We start from the raw sequence: 22,819 nt of genomic DNA, 5'->3' as shown, positions 1-22,819 counted from the left end.
GGCGAAGTACATCAAACCATAGGAGGGCAGTGCTTACGAGAACCCAGGGCACATCTGTGGCTCCCAGAAGGAAGGCTGAAGTGTTCCGTGTAAAGATCTCAAGGGCAGGCTGCGGGAAAGAGCTAGAAACTGTACTCTGTCTTCCTGCAACGTGCCCGAGCAGCCAGCCCCTAGCTCGGGGACCAGCAGGCAGGCCCTCAGGACCCTTATGAGCAGAGCAGGGAGGAAAGGTGGACCCAGATGCCAGACGCTCAGTCCTGCCCTCCCCTGACTGAGTCCAAGTCCCCGAGGAGGACAGGTGTACCTTGGGGGTGAAACCTGTAGCACAGAAGGGGCGGTGGGTTCTGGATAAGAGCTGAGAGAACATGGACATAGCCCAGAAGCTCAGAGACAAATACATTCTCCTGATCGGAGTTCTTAGGGGACATCGGGATGAGCGAGTCCCGCAGGCATGTGACTGCTGACCTTCCACACACAGAGCAAACACGCCACCAGGAGGCCTGGAGGCTCACTGGGCGGGATTTCCGGCTGCCGAGCATCACCACCGGCTCTCCTTTGGCATTTGTAACACCAACCGCACAACCATCACAACACACGCGGGGAGGAGGGAGCTGTCTCCTTGACTACCACCCGCGACGCTCCTCCCATCCAGGGCAAGCCTGGCGGGTGATCAGTGGGCCTCATGTCCTCTGGGCTTCTAGGCTAGAAAGCACGGTGGGAGTGCCATGCTTTTGATAAAAAGATCCCGTTCCTTTAGCCCAGGAGAAGCTCTTCATGGCCTCTGCATCGCTTTTTATCTTTTCTGGGTCTCACTACTTTTTTCTTTTCTTTGCACATAAATGGAAATAAAAGGCTACCGGAGCCAGAGCGAGCTCCTCGCACAGGAGACGGAAACCAGCCAGACACAAACCTTCCAGCTACTGGGCCCAGTAAGCCCACACGGGCCTGTGGACGCACTTCACCCTCGCCCCACAGAAACCAGTCTTTTCCTCCCCGGGGCTCAGGGTGCACACAGGCCTTTCAGGTGGCCGCTCGGCACTAAACCACATGCGGTTTTATGATGCCTGATATCATCTTAGAGACACACAGGAGCTCAGACTCATTTGAAATGTTGACCTGCAGGGGATTTACAGCCTCTCAGAGGACCGCTCTCCTGGACCAGCTGCTCTTAAGTGGCTTTTCATACTTATCTCAAGTGCTTGAAGACCGCTGGGAGAGTTGTGGAGCTCATTAAAACCACCACCCATCTTCTGAATGTTCCAGGTGTGTGGTGGGGGCACAGGGTAGCCTACAGGGCACAAAGTGTGGAACTGGTGGAAGCATGCCTCCCTCTCCAGTGGAACAGCAGACCCTGGGTGGTCCAGGACTGCTGGGCCTCCCTGGGCATCAGGAGCGGGTAGTGATGTGCATGCAGAAAGCCCTAGAAGCCGTGGTGCCATCAGGGCACGGTGACGCCAGGCTGCCAACGTGGCAGACCATTCCTGTTAAGGGTGGGCAACAGGGAAGTCTGCTCAGAGTGACCACGGCTCCAGCCCACAGTCCGAGGAACCCCGTGTGGCCAGTCTGGCTGGGAATGCTGGAATGTTTCCTCTCCTCCCACATCACTTCCTTCTTCTCTCTCCCTTTGTTGGATGTTGCTTGCTTTTCAACAAGTGGTGACTGATAATCTGACTGGAAGAAGGCAGACACTTAGAAGTACTGTTTGTCCCATTCCAGTAAACATTAAAGATATGCATTGGAAAGGCCACAGTAATAGAATCGTCTTGGGGGAATGAGGTGGTACAGCGTGAGGGGCAAGTGAGAAGGCAGAGGTTTCGTGAAAAGCCCGTTTTTGGTGACTCTGGAGCTGACGGTCTTCCTCAGAGGTTAATACAGTCTCTAAGCCTCCACTGCAATTTGAAGAAGCAAGTTTGTCTGAGGACCTTGGCCGAGCTGAGGCACACAGAACAGGGACGCACTGACTTCTCTGGAGGGGACTACAAACCGATCACACCTACTATTTGTGTCCAGTGACTTTCACACATCTTTGCCATGTGGCAAGACTTTGTCTTGCAGAACACTGCCTGGCTGCAGTGACATGTAGAACCGCGGCTCTTAGAGGGTGAGGCACAGACGCACACGTCCCTCTTATGTGGAGAAATCAGTCCCTCACTGGTCCTAGGTGTCTGGCTCTGCCCAATCACTGCATGCACCCCCTGCTGCTTTTCATTTGTCAGGTTCCCTTTCTATGCCCTGGGTGGATTCCAGTTCTTTCCAGTCATTTCTAGATCTCGAAATCCCATTCTAGTCCAACTTAGTATGGCCATTTCACATCACCCACGATTCCATGTCTTCCTCTCCCCGATCGGCTCCGTCATTCCTCCTTCTGATCCAGCCCCCGGGGAGAGGAAGGCTGGAGGTGAGGTCCGGTTTGGGGCCTTGCAAAGTCCTTTTCAAGGTGTTGTGGCGAGAACAGGAAAAGAAGGGAAGGCATCACTCCTGCACTTCCCACTGGGCCGTCCTACTGCCTGCTGGTCATTGTGGTCCCTTGCTTTTACACTGCAGTGACCTTTACGTGATTACATTTGCCTATTGTTTGTAATGCAGAAATGAATTAACATTTCCCCAGTGAAAAGACTTATGTAAATTTCAAGCTTTCTTCAAGGTTCTCTCAAGGTTTTTCAAGATTGACATGAACGTTAAGGTCTGTTCCTTTGTTTTAACATATTAGTGTGATTATCAGCATATGTATGTATGGCTCCCAAGAGGACAGACAGGGCCACGGTGACCGTGCAGGCAGGTTACCTGTATTTTGTCCAGGACCCCAGTGCTGTCCATCCTGCTCGCCACATTCACGGTGTTGCCCCAGATGTCGTATTGCGGCTTCTGAGCTCCGATGACACCAGCGATCACAGGTCCATGGTTCATCCCTGTGACACATCAGAATGGCGTTACCACGATTCAGGTGACAGCAATTGTCTTCAACAGAAACATTTTACTAGATCACCTGGAATCGTCACTATTAAACCTCATTAGCCCACGGAACTCTCGAGCAAGGAAAAAGAATTTTTCGAATTTTATCATGTCAAAATATGTGTCTTTTTTTCTCCCCTTTTGGACCTTGATTCATGATTATATGTCCATTTATCTTTATTCTGTAATAACATAAAATTGGTTATGCTTTGAAAAGCTAAACATTGTAAGGCGACTGTTTTCCTATGTCGCTATATAATCTTAGGCAGGTGATGATAATTATACTGTTTTCCAATAGTTTGGTACTTAACTAATTTTGAAATACTCATACTTTTCTTTTGAATGGCTGGGTGCCTGTACTATGTACACTGGCCATTCTGCCGCTGTTGGACTTTTGGGTTCACGCAAATGTTTTGCTGAAATCACCACCACTCTACTGCATTTTCTACTTGCTTTTCATGTGCAAACTTTTAATTCTCACAAAAGCCCTGTGGGTGGGTTCTGTTATCGTCACCTTTAATTGTCAAGTGAGGAAGCAGTGGGGTGGCGCCAGCAGACAAGACGTGGACGGCAGAAGCAGAACGCAAAGCTGGGCAGTTGGCCCACGGCCCCTGCTAGTGAGGACTCTGCTCTCCTGTCTTCACCCGAGCTTCTTGGACACATGGCTTCTCCCCACCTTGAGGGTGCCTGCCTTTGGTGACACCCCGTTGGTGAGTTTACTGAATTCCTGAGGAGTGTGCTTGATTCCCATTGCTAAACTACCTTCCAGAAGACTCTCCTAACTTGCACAGTGGCTGGCGAGGGAGTCTACGCATGTCTGGAAAAACCCATAGGCATCTGGACATGCGTAATATAGAGATTTTGATAGAGTTCAAGTTTGGGGATTTTTTTTTTCAACTGAGATGACTGGCACTTAAAAACACACAAGTGGGACAAAAAAGACCAGAAGGTAGACTTGAGAGGATCGAGGGAACTCCCCAAGACCCTCATGTTTGGAGGGGATCCCAGGACACCTGTTCACCCCTAGTGAGCAAAAGTGACATGAAGATGGTCTCCAGACAAGCCCTGGAAGGTCTGTCAGGTTTTGCTGCTTGGGTTCTTGGATCCTGTGAAGCTGGACTTTATAGTTCTGAACCCATCAGAGTGAGGACAATCCAACTTCTGGGGTGTAAGCCTCCTCACAAACTGTGATTCTCCAAGGAGACTCAATCAAAGGTCACTGGGGACATTCATGGGTCACCTCTCTTCAGTCCAGCTGGCTGAGCTCTCACCAAGGCACGACGATGGATGGCTTGGATTCCCGGGATTCGTGGGCATTATGTGCTATAACAAGTACACTGTGTATGCGTATACATAATCATACGTATGTATGTATATATCTTAGTATACATTCCTTCCCCCGATAATCAGGTACCCTGGGCCACCACGGAGGTGACAGTTGCTCTGACCACCCCCTTGTAGTAATTGCAATTATAAGACCATAGTTATTATACATATACACTTAAGGCCATGGTGCACTTTGACACGGATGGGATACGGAGATGGCGTCTGCCACAAAAAGCTGAAGCTTCAAAATTCTGATCAACTTGTCTAGTAAGGGAGAGGCCAGGCTCCCCCCTGCCCCCAGTGTGCCAGCTAGGACCAGCGCTTGTCCCAAGAACTCAGTTCAAACACACAGGCCCAGAGTCAGTATGGGAGCGGTGTGGAGGCAGGACATAGAAATACAAATGGAGATAGTTGACTGATTACCTCTCCTGTGTTCTCTCCTGGTTCTAGGATCCCGGCTGTACCACAGGTGTCAAATTATATCGATTAATGAGGGTGTTTCTGAGAGATTTCATTTCTCACTGCTGAACTGCTTAGTGTGCTTCGGCCTGTCAGAGTTTAGGCGAAGCTTCCTCTTGGCAGTGGAGAGGTAGGCAGGAAACGCAGTAGAAACACTTCCACCCAACCTTCGAAGGTTCACAGCAGTGAGAAAGAAATTCTCCTTTGCTGCGGAGGACTCAATAAAACTCACAGCTCTGCTTCCGACATCCCACACATTTCATGCCAGCTCTGTCACAGGGGTCAGAGTGCTCAGGCATCAGTGAGCGGCTGGAGTGCGTGGGTGGGTATGGGGACAGCGTGGCCTATTGCTAGCAATGGGGCAATCTCTACTTAAGTGCAAGCATGTGTGCAATTTGTGGCTCCCATTACTGGCTGACTCTACAGTTTAACATGCAGAAAATGACGTTAGGAGCTAATATTCAGCTCTTATTATTTGTATCATCATTTTTGGGGGGAGTGTGGGGTGGAGGTCATTATTATTCTTCCGAGTTCCTACAGTGAACTGCCACTGGATGGTGCCATGTACCACGGTGGAGCCTGGAAGCTGCCTCCGGGGAGAGGCCACAGGCGACTCAAAGGCAAGTAAAGTGAAACACTGAGCTCAGGCGTCCTTAGAAATAGAAAGAGCTGGCAGGTGGAATGAGTGACAGATATTATTAGTTATTTGGTAATCAGTGTAAAGTAAGCACTCAATAAATACCTACTGAAGGAGGTCCATTCCACTGCTCACAGTAATTTGTAAACACAACAAGGTCACGGTCCAGACCAAGCATACTGCGCTTTGGACGCGACTGCGTGTGACTAGCAAATAACATTCCCATTCTGCCTCACAGTGAAGGGCGATATTATTCTGGTCCATGTGTTTGACAATGGAGGTGTCGTTTGGCCATGCGATAGATTTTTTTTTTTTAAGGAGGGTAGTATGGAAGTGTGCGTAGCCCATTTCCCAAGCTGTACAAACAAAGACTCTCCAGGGGCAAAGGGATGCCTCCCTGTTTGATGTCGTCAGCAGGGGGATGGGGCAGGCTCCTGCCCACTGGCCCTTCTCACCTTGCATATGGGAGCCCAGATAAAGGTCCACCGTGCAAGGCGGTGAGAACCGATAACACCAAAATGTGTTCAGATGCTGACAATTAATAAGACATACAGGGAGGAGAATCTCCTTTGCTCAAGAGATGTAAAATATTTCTGGGTTTAAAAATTCAGAACATATGCAGAGCAAAGGAAGAAAACAGCTTTAAATATCAGGGTTTTTTTAAAAAAGTTGAAGTCTGTGCAAGAGAAGTGAAAAGCCAGTCAGACGGAATTTGTTACAAGAACTACTCTATGTGGATTTGCTTTCAGAAGAAGCGAAGTGTGTTGCCAAGAATAACACAAAATGGTCGAAGGAGCCCTTACAAGTCGCGAATGGCTGCAGGTAACTGCACAAACATCACAAGGCAGCTGTGTGCTCACCTGAGGGCTGGAAACACGCAGTTTGGGGGGTAAACATTTGTAAAAGGCAAGTAATCATGAAACATGCTAAGTCAATTAAAAGTAAGGAAAGAACTTACTAGACTTTTGTTTTTTAATTTTAAAGAAAGCTGGATTTTTCTCTTCAAATAGAATATTCAATCCAAAAATCTATAGCTATTTCAGAACCTAGGACACACATTTGCAAGTTTGGCGTTCTTGTAGGTCGTGACCCTGTATATAAAGCATTAACTATGAACACAAAATGGATGCTAATGATTCCGATAGCTGTGTCAGTCACAAAGTGACAGTCATGCCACAGCACCCCCTGAATGGCATACCCAGTGAACGCCCTAACCAGGTAACTCCAGAGGCAGGGTGGAGTGTGACCACCTGGACGCTTTCTGGGACTGCAGATGGGGGCCCTGCACCCAGTCTCGAGCATAAGATCAGAGCTCACGGACAGCTCCTCGCTCAGGCCTCAGCTGACGAGCTGACAGCCGCACCTGCACTCGTCCCAGGTGGAGCACCTGAAGCCTCACCTCCTGACCGTCTCACCTGCACGGCCTGACGCCTCATGCTACGCACCCCAGCTCTGTGGAGACTCTCGCTGAACACTGACTCTCTCTCTCATCCCTCCTTCCTAAGCCTCTGTTCGCCTTGCCTAACCCTATTGCTTGCAAACCTGTGTGACCATCTTGAGTGAAACCGCTCTCCCTAGATTACTGGAGACTACCCTCTAGCTGGAACCTTGGTTAATGCCCGTGGGAAACCGAGTCAGTAGGACTAGATCCATGGCTTTATTCCACTGAAGTCTGACATTGTGGACAGACACCACTGTGTGTGAGACCGCTACTTTGATAGCCATGTCCCGCTCACGACACCCTAGGAGTATGACTATCTTAACAATTCTAAGATGCATTAAAAAAAAAATCTTTCTTTTCTCCGTTTCACTTCTCTGAAGTCTCGATGCATTTTCCAGCCCATGGTGAGTCCTAGTTTTATTGACTGTCGTCCACGAACGAATGGAGTGGCTTAGGTCACGGGCTTACATGAGCTTTACAGGATGAAGATGGCTGTGCATGCCAGAGCTTGTCCCTGGCTGGAGGGACAGGTAGGTGGGACGGAAAGCCAGCTCATGGCCTACTTGCTAAACCAAATGCTTATAGTTTGGGTCCAACTAAGCAGGTCATTTCTTTTCTAATTTGTGCAAAAGTCCCTGAGGGACATACCACTGCCCTGAGCCCTGCCACCTGCAACCCAGTCCTGCTGCTCTATGGACACATTTGTCATTGTCCTACTTCAGCATCGCAAGGTGAGCAACATTTCCTGTGAATTCTTCCTTACTCCATGCCTTAACACAACTGAAACCCGGGTCTCTGCACAACATACCCACTCGCAACTTGAAGTCATTGAAGGAATGCTTGTTGATGGCTTCCAGTTTTGCCACCAGCGCAAAGGCAAACTCCACCATGGTGCCGATGTGCATGTACTGTCGCTCGGGCTCCTGAGGACAAAGAGACACATGCAGTAGGGGGTTAGACTTTCACAGGCTGCAAGGCTCCCTTCAGTCACAAACCCGGGCTCCACTCAGAAGGGAACACGCACACATTACGACTCTGCAATGCACTGCAGATGTTTCTGAGAATTACATCTCATCTCAAGGGAACACTGTGCCTGAATTCCTTTTTGTGGCCATGAGGAAATGTGAAACACTAGAAGACACTGGGTAGGGCCTACACCTTTTTAACCCAGAAATCGCCAACAGAGACACCTTTGGGGAGAGGCTGGCTCGGGGTTCTCCATCTGCCTCTGATACCCAGTCTTCCCCATTCTCTGCTGGGCTCTGGTTGGGGAGGCTGACCCGGAGGGACTCCCTCTTCCTTGTCCCCTGGCTTCCTGTTGGATTAATCAGTGGGAGGGCCAGGGGAGATGGTGGGGGGCAGGCAGGGAGCGAGCTCGGGGAGCCATTCCTCCCTTTCCCCACTCCACGCTGGCTACAGTTCTAAATACCACTGGGTCTCAAACCACCACCCTTCCTTTTGGCCTATGCGGGGAGGGTGTGTTATGGGCTGATATGTGTTCCCCCAAACTCATGTTGAAGTTATAACACGCAGGACCTCAGAAGGTGGCTGTGGAGACAGGGTCTTGGAAGAGGTGATTGAGATTCGGTCATTAGTCTGACTAAACCAGTACAACAGGTAGCCTTATAGGAAAAGGAAATCAGGACACAAATAAACACAGAGAAAAGATCATGTGAAGACATGGGGAGAAGAGGGCCATCTACAAGCCAAGGAGAGAGGCCTCAGAAGAAACTAAATCTGCTGCCACCTTGATCTTGGCTTTCTGGCCTCTAGAACGGTGAGAACAGAAGTTGCTGTCGTTTAAGTCACCCAGTCTGGATTACTCTGTTATGGTAGCCTGAGCAAAGTAACACAGGGGTCAACAAGTCTTGCCTTCAGTAGGCTCTGGGTGGCTTATCGTCCTTGGAGGAACGGAGAGCTATCATACGTATGGAGCTGAGAAAGAAGAGAAGGCCAAGGTTCCCAATGGGCAGAAGTAGAAATTCCTATTTACTCTTCATTTATGTTTACTATTCTTGTTACTAATTTATATTTACCACCAATTTGTAGCACCTGTTATATTCATATTTACTTTTGAAATTCATCTTTTAAAATGTCTATTTTTGGTTATCTTTTAAAAATAGATTCTTTTTTACTTTTGTACCAACCTAATTACTTTCGCACCAAGCTAATATTACTTTACACATCCTGAAGGTTTGTGCTTCCCCAACTTTTAATGACTGGGCACCAAGATAGTTTGGAGTGTGGCTTCCATGCAGTCTGCCTGGTGAAATGCCCTCTCACTGCTGCCAGTGGGCTTGTAGGACGGACGCCCATCTTAGCCCTGCAGTCAGTGTGGCCTTCTCCTTGAAGTCTGTCTCCTTCACTCACTCGTGAACTCCACAAGGGCAGAGACTGTTCTCGTAATTTGTGTCTCCACAGTATGATCAAAGGAGAAGCACTGGATTCACACATGCTTACTAAATAACTACGATTCGGTTGGCTGTCGGGTAGCAAGAAGAAATGTCTAGGAGGAACAGAGACAGGATCGTCAACCTTTGGCAGAAGGTCAAAGCCAACTGACGCTCACCTGGGGAGCATACACCCAGGAGGGACCATTTACAAGTCCCATGCAGTAGGTGAGGGGAGAAAAGGAAACAGGATATTATTGGGGTAGACCGGGGGTGTCCTCCGTTGGGATGGGCATCAATAAGAGACCCTGGAAATTCCTGAGAGAAGGCTGGGAGAAACAGGACATAGGACATCCATGGCTTCTGGGAGGAGTGTTTAAACCCATTGGGCCCCACAGGAGCTCAATCAGGGATCCAGTAAGCTCTCGGGGACATTGAAAGAGGAAGCACCTGGTGACCTGGGGGATCATTCTCTATGGGGGTGAAGATAAAAACAAAGTCTGAGGGCTTCGGCTGGGATGAGTGAGAAGAGACACGAAGACAGTAGACATAACCAGGGTAGCAGCTAAGGAAAAAGGAAAATGCCAGGAGCGTTATTCAGCACAACCAGCTGCATTTTAATAACAGGAGCGAAGAGGAGAGCGCTAAAGCAGGCTTCTCCAACCTTGGCACTGCTGACATTCCGGGGGGGGGGCAATTCTTTGTTCTGGGGGGTCCTGTGCATGGCAGGGTGCTGAGCAGCACCCCAGGCCTCCACACCCCAGCGTTTGGTAGCAGCCCCCCCCATTGTAGATGTGACAGCCCCAAATGTCTCTCGACATTGCCAGGTGTCCCCTGGGGGGTAGAAATGCTCCCAGTTGAGACCATTGCACTAAATAAAATAAATATGAATGGTGAAGAGGAACTACATTTCTGGCTCAGAGACAAAAGCTTCTTCCTTTCCTTAGGTGAATTACGTCAATCTACGAAAAGACAAATGAAATACTACAGTTGTCATAAATCTGTAACTTAAAATCGTGGGAGAAAAAAACAATTAAAAAGATTGAAACTACGAAGCCGACTGTCCGCTAACTTTGGGGGAAACGCTGAATCATTTCTTAAGGACAGTTAAGGTTTTTCAGAGCTTGTTAATATTTCTTGTCTCACGACTTAGGAGGAGAAGATGATTTGGAGGTTTGTGCCATCAGTTGGCGAACGTCATGCTCCTTAACGGAGAACACACTGTTTAACCGACAGGCAGAATCCTGTGCAGTACAAATGACCAGTTCCTAGCAAGGAGAACAGATTGGCCACGGGAGAGATGATGTGCTTTTAACTGAACCAAGGGGCAGCAAACCAGCTTCACTTGCTGATAAATTATCTCTCACCTGATCCGTTTTCCCGCAGTAGGGCTTACGCTGGAGGTTTTATGTGACCTCAGTAATAACGAAGAGATTGAGTTCTGGGAATGGGGTTTAAATCCAACGTCAATAACTCATTTGGGCTTAGTAAACCCTAGAAAAAATTATGCTCAGTTTCTAGAAGAGCTCAGTTCATTTCAAAAAGTCCTTATAACTGAGCTTTTGATAAACATTTGGTGGCTGTAGAACGCAGCTCTTTCTCCCGTGATCCAAATAATTTCTGTTAGTTATTGCCAAATATGTAACTGACTTCCAGCCACACAATGAGATGACACAGTCGATTTCCTGGAACACATTTTGCAAGCTGTTTGTTTCTGAAGTTGCAGCATCAAGGAACACGGCTTAAAGTACACACATGTTTCCTGGGGGCATCTTATAATCCGCGGCGCTGTTAGGTAGCAACCACGGCAAGTTTTAGGCCAAAATGAACACAGGCCTTCTCTCCTGCTTTCTCCTCTTTTCTCCTTCCCCTTCCTCCATCCATCACATGTTCACTGAGCACCAGCTATGTTGGTGATCGTCTGTTTGACTTTGAAGATTTAGAACTGCTGTCTAAGGAGCATCTTGCTCTCTGCCTGGGGCTCCTAGGGGGATCTGATTAGACCTTACTGTTCTCCAAAGGATGCCAGCCTTCTCTAAGGGGAGCTGACGATCACAGCATGAAGACCGGCCCCACTCTGGTGGCTCAGGACACCTGACATTCAGGTACCTGTCGGAGAACATGACTGGAACTTACCACTTCCCAGTGTTTATCAAAACTCAGAGGCATGGAATAACCTTTGTGGAAAATGTCCTGATTGCTACACCATCCATCGGTCCCTCTAGAGTCACTCAACTTGGATTAAATTGGACTCAACTGTTCTCCACCTGACCTTACTCTACAGAGAACATATTGAATGAATATGCACATTAAGGGACGTTCTAGCAAACACCCCCGCTCCCGACATGTTGACCTGTTTTCCATGAGGAAGTTCCTGAGCGCACTGCTCACTACCGACCCATTGTCATGGTTACCAGGGCCTCTGTTAGCACCTGGGTCAGGGCCGGGGTGGGGGATACCTCACTCCAACCTGACATGGCCTGGTCTTCAAATACATTACTGAGTGAGTGCTTTGATCTCACTTTATGAACACTGGAACACTGGACTTGTGCTGGCTGCTGGACACTCACTAGCATTAGTGGATGGACGCCTGTCTGCAAGTATGTATTTAGTCCTCACCGTGGCTCCCAGGAAGCAGTTTCCACCTTTACCCATGTGGGGCAGATGGGAGAGCAGAATCCGGAGAGGTCAAGAACTCCTGGAAGTAGCACACCCAGGCTTTGCAGCCAGGCGATCTGACTCCAGGGGCCTCGTCTGAACAACGGTGCCGTCTTGCCCCCCCCCCCCCTTTCAGGCATCTAGAACACGGTCAAGTTCTTGCTATTTGCAGTTTATGCAGCATTCTCATCTTTGTTCCCATCTTGTCTTACAGGTTCCTTCCACTTTATTAATTTGAAACTATTTTTGCATTGCATTCCTTCTTTGTAAGCTTCCTAAGGGAGATATTTAAATTAAATATGCATAAACATAGACAAATAGGTAAGCAGTTTTCCGTGATACTCTCGCCAGCACAATGGTGACATGTGGGTTGGATGATGGCTCTGATAGATCCTCAGCTGATGGAGAGCTGTGGACTAATGGCTCTTAAACTAGCCACCGGCACTGTGGACGACTGGCACTCTACTTGGATGTCTTAGTGCAAGCTCACACGTGTATAACTAAAACTAATATTATTTCATAGCCCATAAGACAGCTCTTATCCTCGACTCTTCAACTTCAGATCCCTAACCTGGAAACCTGAGATTCAGATGGCCGGGCCTTCCTTTCTGCCCCCTCCATCCCAGTCTCTCACTGTCTAGGTCCATCTGCCACAGACCTGCACGCCCATTCACCCTGTCCTTTATTTTCCTAGGATCATTGTCTGCACTCTGACCACTACTTGCTAAATGCCAGAAGTTCACTAAATAATTGCCAGTGCTTTTGAGTCAGACAAAGTTGGGTTCAGCTCCAGGTTCTACAATCATTACCTGTTGGCCGTGGCTGAGTCACTGAACTTCTCTGGGCCTCAGTTTCCTCATCTTTGAAATGGGGCAGTAGCTACCTACCTCATACTGTAATGGCTAAGGTGAAATGAATTGATATAGGCAACATGTTCAACCTGTACCCCTGGGGCTCGGGATTTATTTGCTTTCTGCTGTGATCATTTAGAGAAGGATATTACTCTGCTTGACATGAAAAGCATCTGTCAGTAAGACATTGTCTTTTGTGCTACTTCAGTACCTTCCCCCTTCCCACACATTGAGCATCCTAGCCAGATATATGGCTTTGACAATGACCTAAGTGTCTGACATTTAAGTGTCTTTGACGTTCTCAGTAGCAAAGAACAGTGGCTCATTTCTTTTCCGTTTTCAGTTTCCTATTAGTAGCTTGAAAATCAGAGGAAATTTCTTTCTACTTATGACGCATCATGAGAGCTTTGGTGTTTGTACAAAAAATAACATAGAGTTGGGATATTGCTTTTCATTTCAGCAGAGACCCAAACTATTTTCTGCTTTCCAGGAAAGGAAGCTATGACTATTAGTTTCAAAGTATGCTTTAGCTGCTATGAGACGGGCAGCTGCAGAGATCAGGAGGGCTCCTTACTTCTTCCCTGGTCAGTTTGGGTGGGGGGGGTCTCTCGTCTATGGACTGAATGTTTGTGAATCCCCCAAATTCCTATGTGGAAGCCTAATCCCCAGTGTGATGGTCTTAGGATGTAAAGCCTTTAGAGGTGATTAGGTCATGTGAGTGGAGACCTCATGAATAAGGTAAGAGACTGGAGGGAGCTTGTTTCCGCTCTCTCTGCCCTCCACTCTGTGAGGAGATAGCAAGGAGATGGCCGTCTGCAAACCATGAAGTGGGTCTTCACTAGACAACGCTGGTGCTATGATCTTGGACTTTCCAGCCTCCAGAAATACAACAAATAAATGTTTTCCACTTGTGACCCAGTCTATGGTATTTCTGTTGTAGCAGCCTGTGTTACGATACCTTGAATATTTCCAGACACTCTCCATGCTCACCTAACATCAGAATCTCTGCACACATGCCTTTCCTGGACAGAGGGCAGTTACAGAGGGGCAGTCATTAGCAAGTACCTGCCGTGCCTCAGTTCCCCCATCTGTAAAATGGGTCAGGGGAGAGGGGTTCTCCTAGGCTTGTTAAAGTAGACTCAGAAGGCATTTAGTAAGTGTTCAAAAATGTCAGGAGATAAAAAGGAGAGGGTTTTCACTGGATGTAGTGGGCTTGTAAGACAGTGAAGAAAATGAAACACAGTTCCTGAGATGGGGTGGGCACAGAATCACTCAGTGGGTGGACCTGTGTAATCTCTATGCAGCAGGCCCCCTGCTTCACGTCGAGGTACCTTTGAGGATCTCTGCTCTGAGGCCCTGCCCGGGGATCCCCAAGTGGCTGTCGGGGAGCAAGGTCTGGGTGGGTGTGATCAGGCCAAGTGCCCCAAAAGGCCACGGGGGAGATCAGCTGGAGAGGCCTCATAATCAGGGCTGAAAGTAGAGGCAGGAGAGTGAGGCACTCGCTTTGGGCATAAAACTTACGGAGGCACCAAACGCTCAGCAATCATGAGAAATAATGCCCTAATGCAATGTTTTAGAAAGTCAACATTGATGCAGAAAAATCCAGAATGAACTAAAATGTTGAAGTTTTAAATGAAGGCAGGGCTGTGGCCTGAATTGTGTCCCCTCAAAATCACATCATGAAGCCCTAACCCTCTCCCCCCAAGAAGTCTTTCTTTCTCTCTGCTTTGTGAGGACACAGAGAGAAGGTGGCCACCTGTGAGCCAGGAAGAGAGCGCTCACCATGCACCATGCCCCGCGGGACCTTGATCTGGGGCTTCCAGCCTCCAGACTGGGAGAAAATAAATTTCTGTCGTTTGAGCCTCCCAGCCTGTGGCATGTTGTTATGGCAGTGGAGCCAATTAAGACTGACTGGTTCTGACAGTGCTATGCTGGGCGTCCCAGAGCCTGAGCAAAGGAAAAACATCCATGCCCATATACATGACTTTGTGTTATTTTTTTGTGTGCTTAATTTCCCCATAATATTAAAGGTATTGAAAAAGTATAAGTGCATTTCTAATAAAGTCAGGAAACTAAAATTGTAATCAGGTTTATTTTTAGTACAACTCAGCTATTTAAAATTAAAATATGGTTATATTTTTCAATACCTCTGCTTTATGATGTTTCAATAGATTTTCAACACTTTAATGTCATGGTCATAAAAAACCAAGGCATTCAAAATACATGACACCATGTACACAGGGGTGACGTTTTTCCTTTTGGACTTGGGAGGGTGCTGCTCAGAACCCAAGAGGAGACTCTTTTAGGGTTTCTTTTACTGTCTGTTTCTTTACTTGTCCTTATTACTAAAGCAATGCATATACATTAGAAACAATAATTTGAAAGCAAACGCATGAGGAAGAGAACAAATGGAATATGTTTGACCCCATTCACTTGGAGAAACACTGGTGGTAACCTCGAATCAGACGTTTCACGTTCCAGTCTCTGCCCAGGACTGAGAAGAGGGAAGGGGACTCTGTCCTGATGTCCCTGGACGAGGGGCTCTGATCTAGCACAGTGCTGTCCCACTGTCTCTCTCTCGCTCCATCTGTGTCTGTGGGAGAGGGTGCTGAGCATTGAGGCTCAGCCCTTCCTGGCTTTGGGGGCTCCACCTGCCTCCAGCAAACCGTGCTCTGGGACGTTCTGGTCACCTGTGCTGTCCCCCCACCTCTGTCCCACAGGAACCTGGGTTGGTGCCCGTCAGGGGGCCCATTGTCCTGAGGGGAAACAGGATTTTGTTTATGGACCCACAAGTTACACAAGCATATCTACACACACACACACACACACACACACACACACACACACACACCCAAACAGGAAACCCCCTCAAAACTGCTGGGTGATTGAAGATACTCAATTTTGCTCAAGCCACCTTTTCAAGCAAATTTCTCTGTGGTCAGCCTGTTTTTCGACTACACTGTTTTTAACCAAAAGACTAGGACCCATCCTGTAATGAGTTGATTTTAAATAAACAGCTCTAATCTTTTACTTTTTGTATATTTATCTGGTATCAAGCAGCTCCCAGATTGGCTCATTGCATGGCCATTTTGGCAGCAGGATGACCTGTGGGCTCACGTGTGCCCATGTACGGCTGGCACCTCTGTACCTGGCTGTGCTCCTGGCTGGACACAGCACTCAGACCCGTTGCTGCCATGTATGTGCTGCCAATGGTCTTGATCTTTTCAACTCCGCTGAATTTCGGCTTGGACAACAGCTGTAAAGTAATGACAATCACTCAGTTATTTAGCAGCGTGAGCTGACCCAGTGCCAAGCAATTCCTAGAGACATCCTCAAATTCTAGTTTACAGTAACGGGTACACAAGATGTTTCAGCCATGGATTACTCATCCTTCAACCTTGGGCTTGGTTGGGAAAGAGCACTTTATGCATTTCACACAGAGCATGTCCTTGGAAAGAAATTTCATACAATGATTTACTTCCAGTCAACATGAATGACCTTCCAAAATCTGCTAGTGAAGAAACCAGGATAAATTATGATGCACATAATAACGGCCTCAATTATATTTCCTGACTGAGTGTTTGAAAGACCTATTACAGAAGTATGACTCAGTGAATGAGGTCTCCCCCGCGTGGTGAGGGTGACTTACGATCAATTATTGTGCTGAGGGTTGGCTTTTGCCCTTTGAGCACTTGGAGTGAAGGGAACGAAGATCTAGAACAGCACCTCCCCTTAGCTCAGACCCTAATATTGCTGCCCCAGTTACAATCTTCCTACTTCACTCCTCCCCACCCACTACGTTAGGCCTTGGGGTGGGATGGAGGGAAGGTAAAAATAAGAGAAGCTGTAGGAATGAGAACGAATCATGGAGACAGCAAGTGAAGGAAACTCTGGAAGTTTCTAAATTTGCTCAGGACAGCAATGGTGTCAACCAAAGTCTGGGAGCATCTTCTTGACCTCTCCTTGGTACTTCTGCTTTCTGAGAAGTTTCTTTCAAGATTACATGTTAGAGAAGTTAACAGAGAGCAAATCCCCTTACCACATATCCAAGAGCTAATCCAACGCGAAAGGGTACTGTCACTCACCCACTGGCACTGGGGCACATTTATTTCACTGGGGGCCCTGGAGCAAACGTGCCACCATTTTCACTATGAACATGTCACGACAGTGGAAATCTCTAGTAATTATTACTTCACCGTGAGTATTTAGTCAACCTCTTGGTGATGACGGCAGTACAGAAATGTACAGGTCCCACAAGTCATTCAGAAGGTGGGCCAGGAACCATCATAGTACATAATTTCATCACTGTATTCCATAGCTCCATAAATCATGATGAATTCATGTTCATAGGTGTCAGTTTTCCTATAATTGGCTTAATATGTATAAGAATGATATAGCAGCAAAATTATTAAAAACCAGAGCTGTGTTTGTTCTTACTGTAAAACAGAACCCATTATTCTTTCCAAAGGCAGAATGTTGAAAATTGAAAAATCACACCTATTTCAAATTCTAAAACATATACAAGGTGTGATCAAAACATACAGTGAACGCTGCTGCTGAGTGCCATCCAGGTGATACTGTGTTTTTTACCTTGATAAAATTGTGTGAGCTGAATTTGTAGCCAGCAACACTACAGTGAACTCTGAATATTATAAGGGCTTATTAGAGCATTTAAGAAACGATGTGCATAGAAAATGGCCTGAGAAATGGGCAAACGTTTCCATCCTCCATTATGACAATGCTCCGTGTCACACATCGCTTCTGGTACAGCAATTTCCATCAAATAAAAATATTATGGTGTGTCCTCATTCACCTTATTCACTGGATCTGGCACCATGCAACTTCTGGCTCTTCCCCAAAGTAAAAATGATTCAAGACATGGAGGCAGCCACGACAGCACAACTAAAGACACTCACAAAAGAGGACTTCCAGAACTGCTTCAGAAAGTGGCAAGAACAATGGGATAGGTGTGTTCGAAGCGAGGAGGAAGGAGTATTTTCAGGGAGATTATGACAATGTGTCTTTCATTGTAATAATTTTTTAAAATTTAAATGTTCACCTTATTTCTTGGCAAGACCTCGTACTTTGGCCCTTTTGAAATATATTACCTCATATACATATTGATTTTTTCAATAACAAAGCATGTCATCCATGCAGAGTTCAAGTTGATATCTGACCGAGACCTTGGAGGATGCAGAGACAGACAGGCCAATAATTTACTATGATGAATCTATTCATTATCTTTTCGATATAAAAATGGATGGGCGAGCCTTGGAGTTGAAGCCTTTTGAGAAAATTCATGAGCACACCGGATATATATTATTGAACAGATGTTGGTAGTTGTTCCTAGCAATCATACCATCTCACAAATAACATACATTTGTCTTTCCAAAATTGTCTGGGACCTAAAAAGAGCAACAAGCTTTAACTCCAGCCATGAGAAATGACATCAAAGGCCAAGTTTTAAGATATGCCATGATGAACAACGTCAGATGTGCCGGCCAGGGAATGCCAGCATGGGACTGGGGCTACCCGCCTTCCCAGGGTCACTCGCAAGTACCTACATCATCAAAGTCGGCGATGATCTCGTTCAGGAGCCGCAGGCATTCCAGACCCTCCTTGTTGACATCGGATTCCGTGTAGAACTCTTTGAAATCCGGAATGGAGGCAAACATGACACAGACGCAGTCATAGGACTGGTGGTATAGCTCCTGCCCAGGAGAAAAGGAAACACTCAGCACCAGGAAACCTTTCAAACAAATGTGCTCCTAATGCAAGTGTTTCCTTATGCTCGGATTGGCCAAGAAGCCACCAAGGGCCCCACTCCCACTGTCTCACCCCAGGGCCAGGCCCGTTGCAGACACTGGCCATGGCTCACAGGTGAAAGCTTCTGAGGAGTGGATGCAGGCTCAGGACGCTCAGCCCTGCGCTCCCGCTGCCATTACCCACCAGTGTGCAGTGCCCTCCCACTAAAACCTCTCTGCATCTCTACCTTAGACAATCACAAGAGACCACAGACATTTGCTTAGGAAACAAGTGTCCTTTAAGGGAAACAAAATGATTTCCCACACCACGGCATTGTCCTAAAATGAGTCGTTATGGCTACATTCTTTCAAGTCTTTAGACACTTCCCTCTTTCGTGTCTCCTAAAGGGAGCAGATGAAACTCCTCAGGGTACTTCTTAGTTACAGCAGAAAGGACCAGTCAGTGAAGCTCCTCAGGCTATGTATCATATTGCATTAGACTCCAACAATACTTAAAACATCTTTTCTCAATAGAACGAGGCTCAGAGTTCTGTGTACATAGACATAAGTAAAATCACAATGTCTGATAAACACAATTTCAAGGTGGTCCCACAATTTTCCCAACATATAATGAAACCTTTAAGTTCAGTGAAAGTTTCAGAAAGGAAGGGTTGTGACATGAGCATGGGGGTGGGGCTAGTCCTGGGAGGGAGGACCTGCAGTCCCACTGGCATTGGCTCCTCAGGGTCCTCGAATGGCCCAAGGAAGGCTAGATGGGCAGGTGCCATCATAGTACAGTGCATCATGGGAAATGCCCCCTCCTCCTGGAAACACGAGGTGAGTTCTGTTCGACCAGAAGGCTGCCCTCTGAGTGGAGGGAATACTGCTAGTGGGTGGCAAATCCTGTCTGCCTGGTAGGGCGAGGAAATCCACTCAGCATGAATGCTGTTGGTGAGCTCCGTTCTCTGGGCAACCAAATGAATCCCTTGGCAGAGAGTGAGCACTCCAACAGCACTGTGACTCCAGGGTGGTCTCTGAGAAGAATGTTCTTCCCCTACTTAGGTCTCATAACAAACACATCAGGGGAATGGCGACCCCTGGCAGGTCACAGCCACTTCCTGGAAAAGCTAGACTCGTGTCATCTTCCTGTTCTCTGGGCCATCCACCCTGCAATGCCTTCTGCTACTGCCTCACAGTCTGTACAAAATACATAAACAATAGAATCGAGGGTTTCTTTTCCTTCTCTGTGCTCAATATGGTCGAGCTGGCTCATTGTGGAGACCTGTACTTTCTCTTGCTGCAAAGCTGTTTTTGTGAACACTCACATCCTGTGAAGACAACCAGTGGCATGTGTGATTGCCAAACTTAATGCTGACTAAGTCAGAAAGATAACCTTCTAGAAACCTGTTCTAGTTAAAAATGCCAATTTTATAAAAGTGGTATCAATTCCACTGACTTCCCTGCTGTTAAGGAAATGGGGTACATCTAGCCAGGCAAGGATATATATTCCATACCCTGCGTTTCCCCACTGTCTGCTGACGTCAGCCAGAGTGACTGCCTGGGGAATGATGACGATGCCAAGAATAAGCATGAAAATCACCAGACTGACTGTTTGCTGCATGACAGGATGGGCAGCTCTCTGAACACTCTACAGGCATGAATACACCCGCGACTCAACCCTCAGAGGCGGGTACTTTATTCTCAATTTACAGAGGAGGAGACTGCAGGTTTACATGATAGGAAATGCTGGGCTAAGATTCGAGTCTAGCTCTGGTCTCACCTTCCTTCTCCATCCTGCTTTCCCGTGATTTCTTGAGGGGCGATAGAGTTCAGAGGCTGGCTTAGAATAAGTCAGGCAAACAGGAAAGAAGAGAGAGAATCCACGGATTCCCCAAGTCTGGCCCAGGGAGACCTCAGGAGGGCGCAGGGGATCTGCAAGGCCTACACGGCTGCTCCCTGGGGCCTTTTCACATCTCGAACTAGGCACTGTCCTGGTATCAGGCTGGAAGTTGCCCTGAGGACCTGGAAAATTCTCGCCTTCTCCCTCCTCATCCTCTATCTCCCACTAGTTTCTAGCATTTTCTTTTCAGGTTCAGAAGTCACTGCCTCACAGAGGTGGCCTTTCTGGACCCCCACATTTATGCTGCCAGTGCCCTGGTAGACAAGAGGATCCTGTCCCCTCCTGAGGACGAGGCCACCTCTGCCCTTCTCATCCATGTATCCAGGCCCAGCCCAGCCTGAGGGCAGGGGCAACATTACGTACATGATGAATTTACAGACTGAATTGATACCTAGATATATAGACATAAGGAAACTCTTATGAGGCTAATGAAAACAGATGGTCCCTTTCATTCATGTAGTGATTTCATTATCTGTGACCAAAAGGTAAATCGGTTGCTGAATACCCTACTGAACATGGAGAACCCACGAGAAGGAATCGAAGAGTGAATGACCTGTGGTCAGTCACACCTACTGGGGGACCCTGACTGGCTCACCACGCCCAGAACGCCCCAGAAAGATGACAGTGACAGTGTCCAGCATCTCACCCCCCACCTGGCACTTCTCCTTAGTATAAACTTGACACATGCTTCAGAAAAGTACTGTTCCCAGCCTTCTCCCTCGAGGTTGCTAGAGCATCATCATGGTTGAGCTTATCTGTTCACGAGTTCATCCATCTGTAGGTTAGTCCATCCCTCACCTACCGTTCATCCTCACTAAAAATGTCCTAAGAACAGGACTGCACCTCAGACCTCTCTGGAATGCCACTGAACTCAGCTCTGCACACAGTGGGTGCTCAAATACGTGTTTCACAAACTAAGAGAGTTCCACTGCAGGTGCATCAGCTGACTCTTGTAATTCAGGAATATGAAAAAAAGTCATGAAATTTCATTTCATAAGCTACGGCATTGCTGAAATGACACCCCAGCCTTTTCAGTGCTAAATATCCATTCCTTTAGACATTCCATGACATTCCCATTTCTCCATTCAAATGGATGGGCTCAGGACTTTGATCTATTCTTGTGTTGATGACTCCCATATTTTACCTCATATCTTTGAAATTCTGAGACCTTTAAAAGGCTCTCAGGGAAGCCATGAGCACTGAGTAGAAGTGTAGGATGCAGGATTTAATTTTGCTTCTGGACTTGGGCCTCTATCTCATGCTGGCAAGGAAGGCGTCCTCCCACTCCAGGGAGAAGGTGGTGGCCACTTTGTGACCTATTTGGAACTCTGTGCCTTGTATTGAACCTTCAGAACTTTATGTGATTGGGGGAGAAAAATGAGAAATAATGAATGAACTCCACGCTAAGACATTCATTATTCTCGACTGATGTTTATACAACCAATCAGTGTCCTCCTGAAAATGGACAAATTCAGGCCAATATTGGACCTGAACACTGAGGTGTTTGGAGGACCACAGGCATTTAGGTCACTGCCTGGAGTTCCCAACGCTTAGTCAGCCCACAGCACTTAGTCAGCCCACTGCCCCATCCAGGCCACCAGCTCCACGTCGTCTCACCTCATTCTTTAGGTTCCTGGCCAGGAAATGCTCAGCCACGTGGGCGGGAAGCACATTCTCCAGCAGCACGCGGTTCAGGTTCTCCATAGTTTCTATCTCCTCCCGCTCTTTTTTGAACTTGTTCTTCCATAAGAAGTCTAACCTACAGTAATATTCATTCTGTTACAAGAGGACACAGAGGTAAAGAAACAATAGGCATCTCGTCCTGCCAGAGAGCGGAGGTTTTAAAGAGAAAATTAAAAGACTGAAACAAAACCGAAAAAAGAACCCCCAAACAGAACTGTCACCTTCCCTACAAAGCCCTCTGTTCCCCCCAAATGGCTCTCATAAAACCTCCGACATGGATGTGCAAACAACTAGTTCAGGAAAGAACCAGCCTCAGGAATAGAGAAAGTACTTATATCGGAGGCTTGCAAGAAAAGAAGACATGGAAGCGTCTCGCACAGTTGTTCATAGAAGATGGCTTGAATTAGTTTTTGAAAAGAGGGATGACAGAATATAAATAATGAATATGTGAAAAGCACATTAACAGAGAGAGTGCCTTGTTGAATGATTTGCATTTTAAAAAATAATAGTGCTCATTTATGGCAGTTTGCTTTTAATATTTAAAAATCAGTTTTCCCCTAGCACAAATTATATAATTAAGTATTCATTGAAAAATATGCATTTTTTTTCATTTGGTAATTCACTGTACTGAGAGAATTACATTATATTTAGGCAAAAGTTCATTTTGATGTAATTTAATTAAGATGGTGCCTGGTAATAAAAACATATGTGTTCATGCTTTATAAGGCATTAAAATGTAATGTTTTTAAAAACCAGTTAACAATGTGGAAATAGAGAG

At 47.0% G+C, this 22,819-nt stretch overlaps 1 protein-coding gene across 1 annotated transcript in view; it reads right to left on the bottom strand.

The window, feature by feature from the left end:
• Positions 1-22,819, bottom strand: part of ADCY2 (adenylate cyclase 2) — a 348,725-nt gene that overhangs the window by 2,300 nt on the left and 323,606 nt on the right. The window contains exons 20-24 of the mRNA XM_074329098.2: positions 21,976-22,134; positions 18,279-18,425; positions 15,863-15,970; positions 7,624-7,738; positions 2,785-2,909 (exon numbers count right to left, since the gene is read on the bottom strand). Of these exons, the coding sequence (XP_074185199.1) occupies positions 2,785-2,909; positions 7,624-7,738; positions 15,863-15,970; positions 18,279-18,425; positions 21,976-22,134 (654 nt within the window). The remainder of the gene's footprint in view (positions 1-2,784; positions 2,910-7,623; positions 7,739-15,862; positions 15,971-18,278; positions 18,426-21,975; positions 22,135-22,819) is intronic.

The sequence above is a fragment of the Rhinolophus sinicus genome, chromosome 3, assembly GCF_057876585.1.
Source record: "Rhinolophus sinicus isolate RSI-liver-muscle chromosome 3, RSI-T2T, whole genome shotgun sequence".
Taxonomy (NCBI): domain Eukaryota; kingdom Metazoa; phylum Chordata; class Mammalia; order Chiroptera; family Rhinolophidae; genus Rhinolophus; species Rhinolophus sinicus.
Note: the sequence above shows the minus strand (reverse complement) of the source record. Positions and strands in the feature narration are given on the sequence as shown.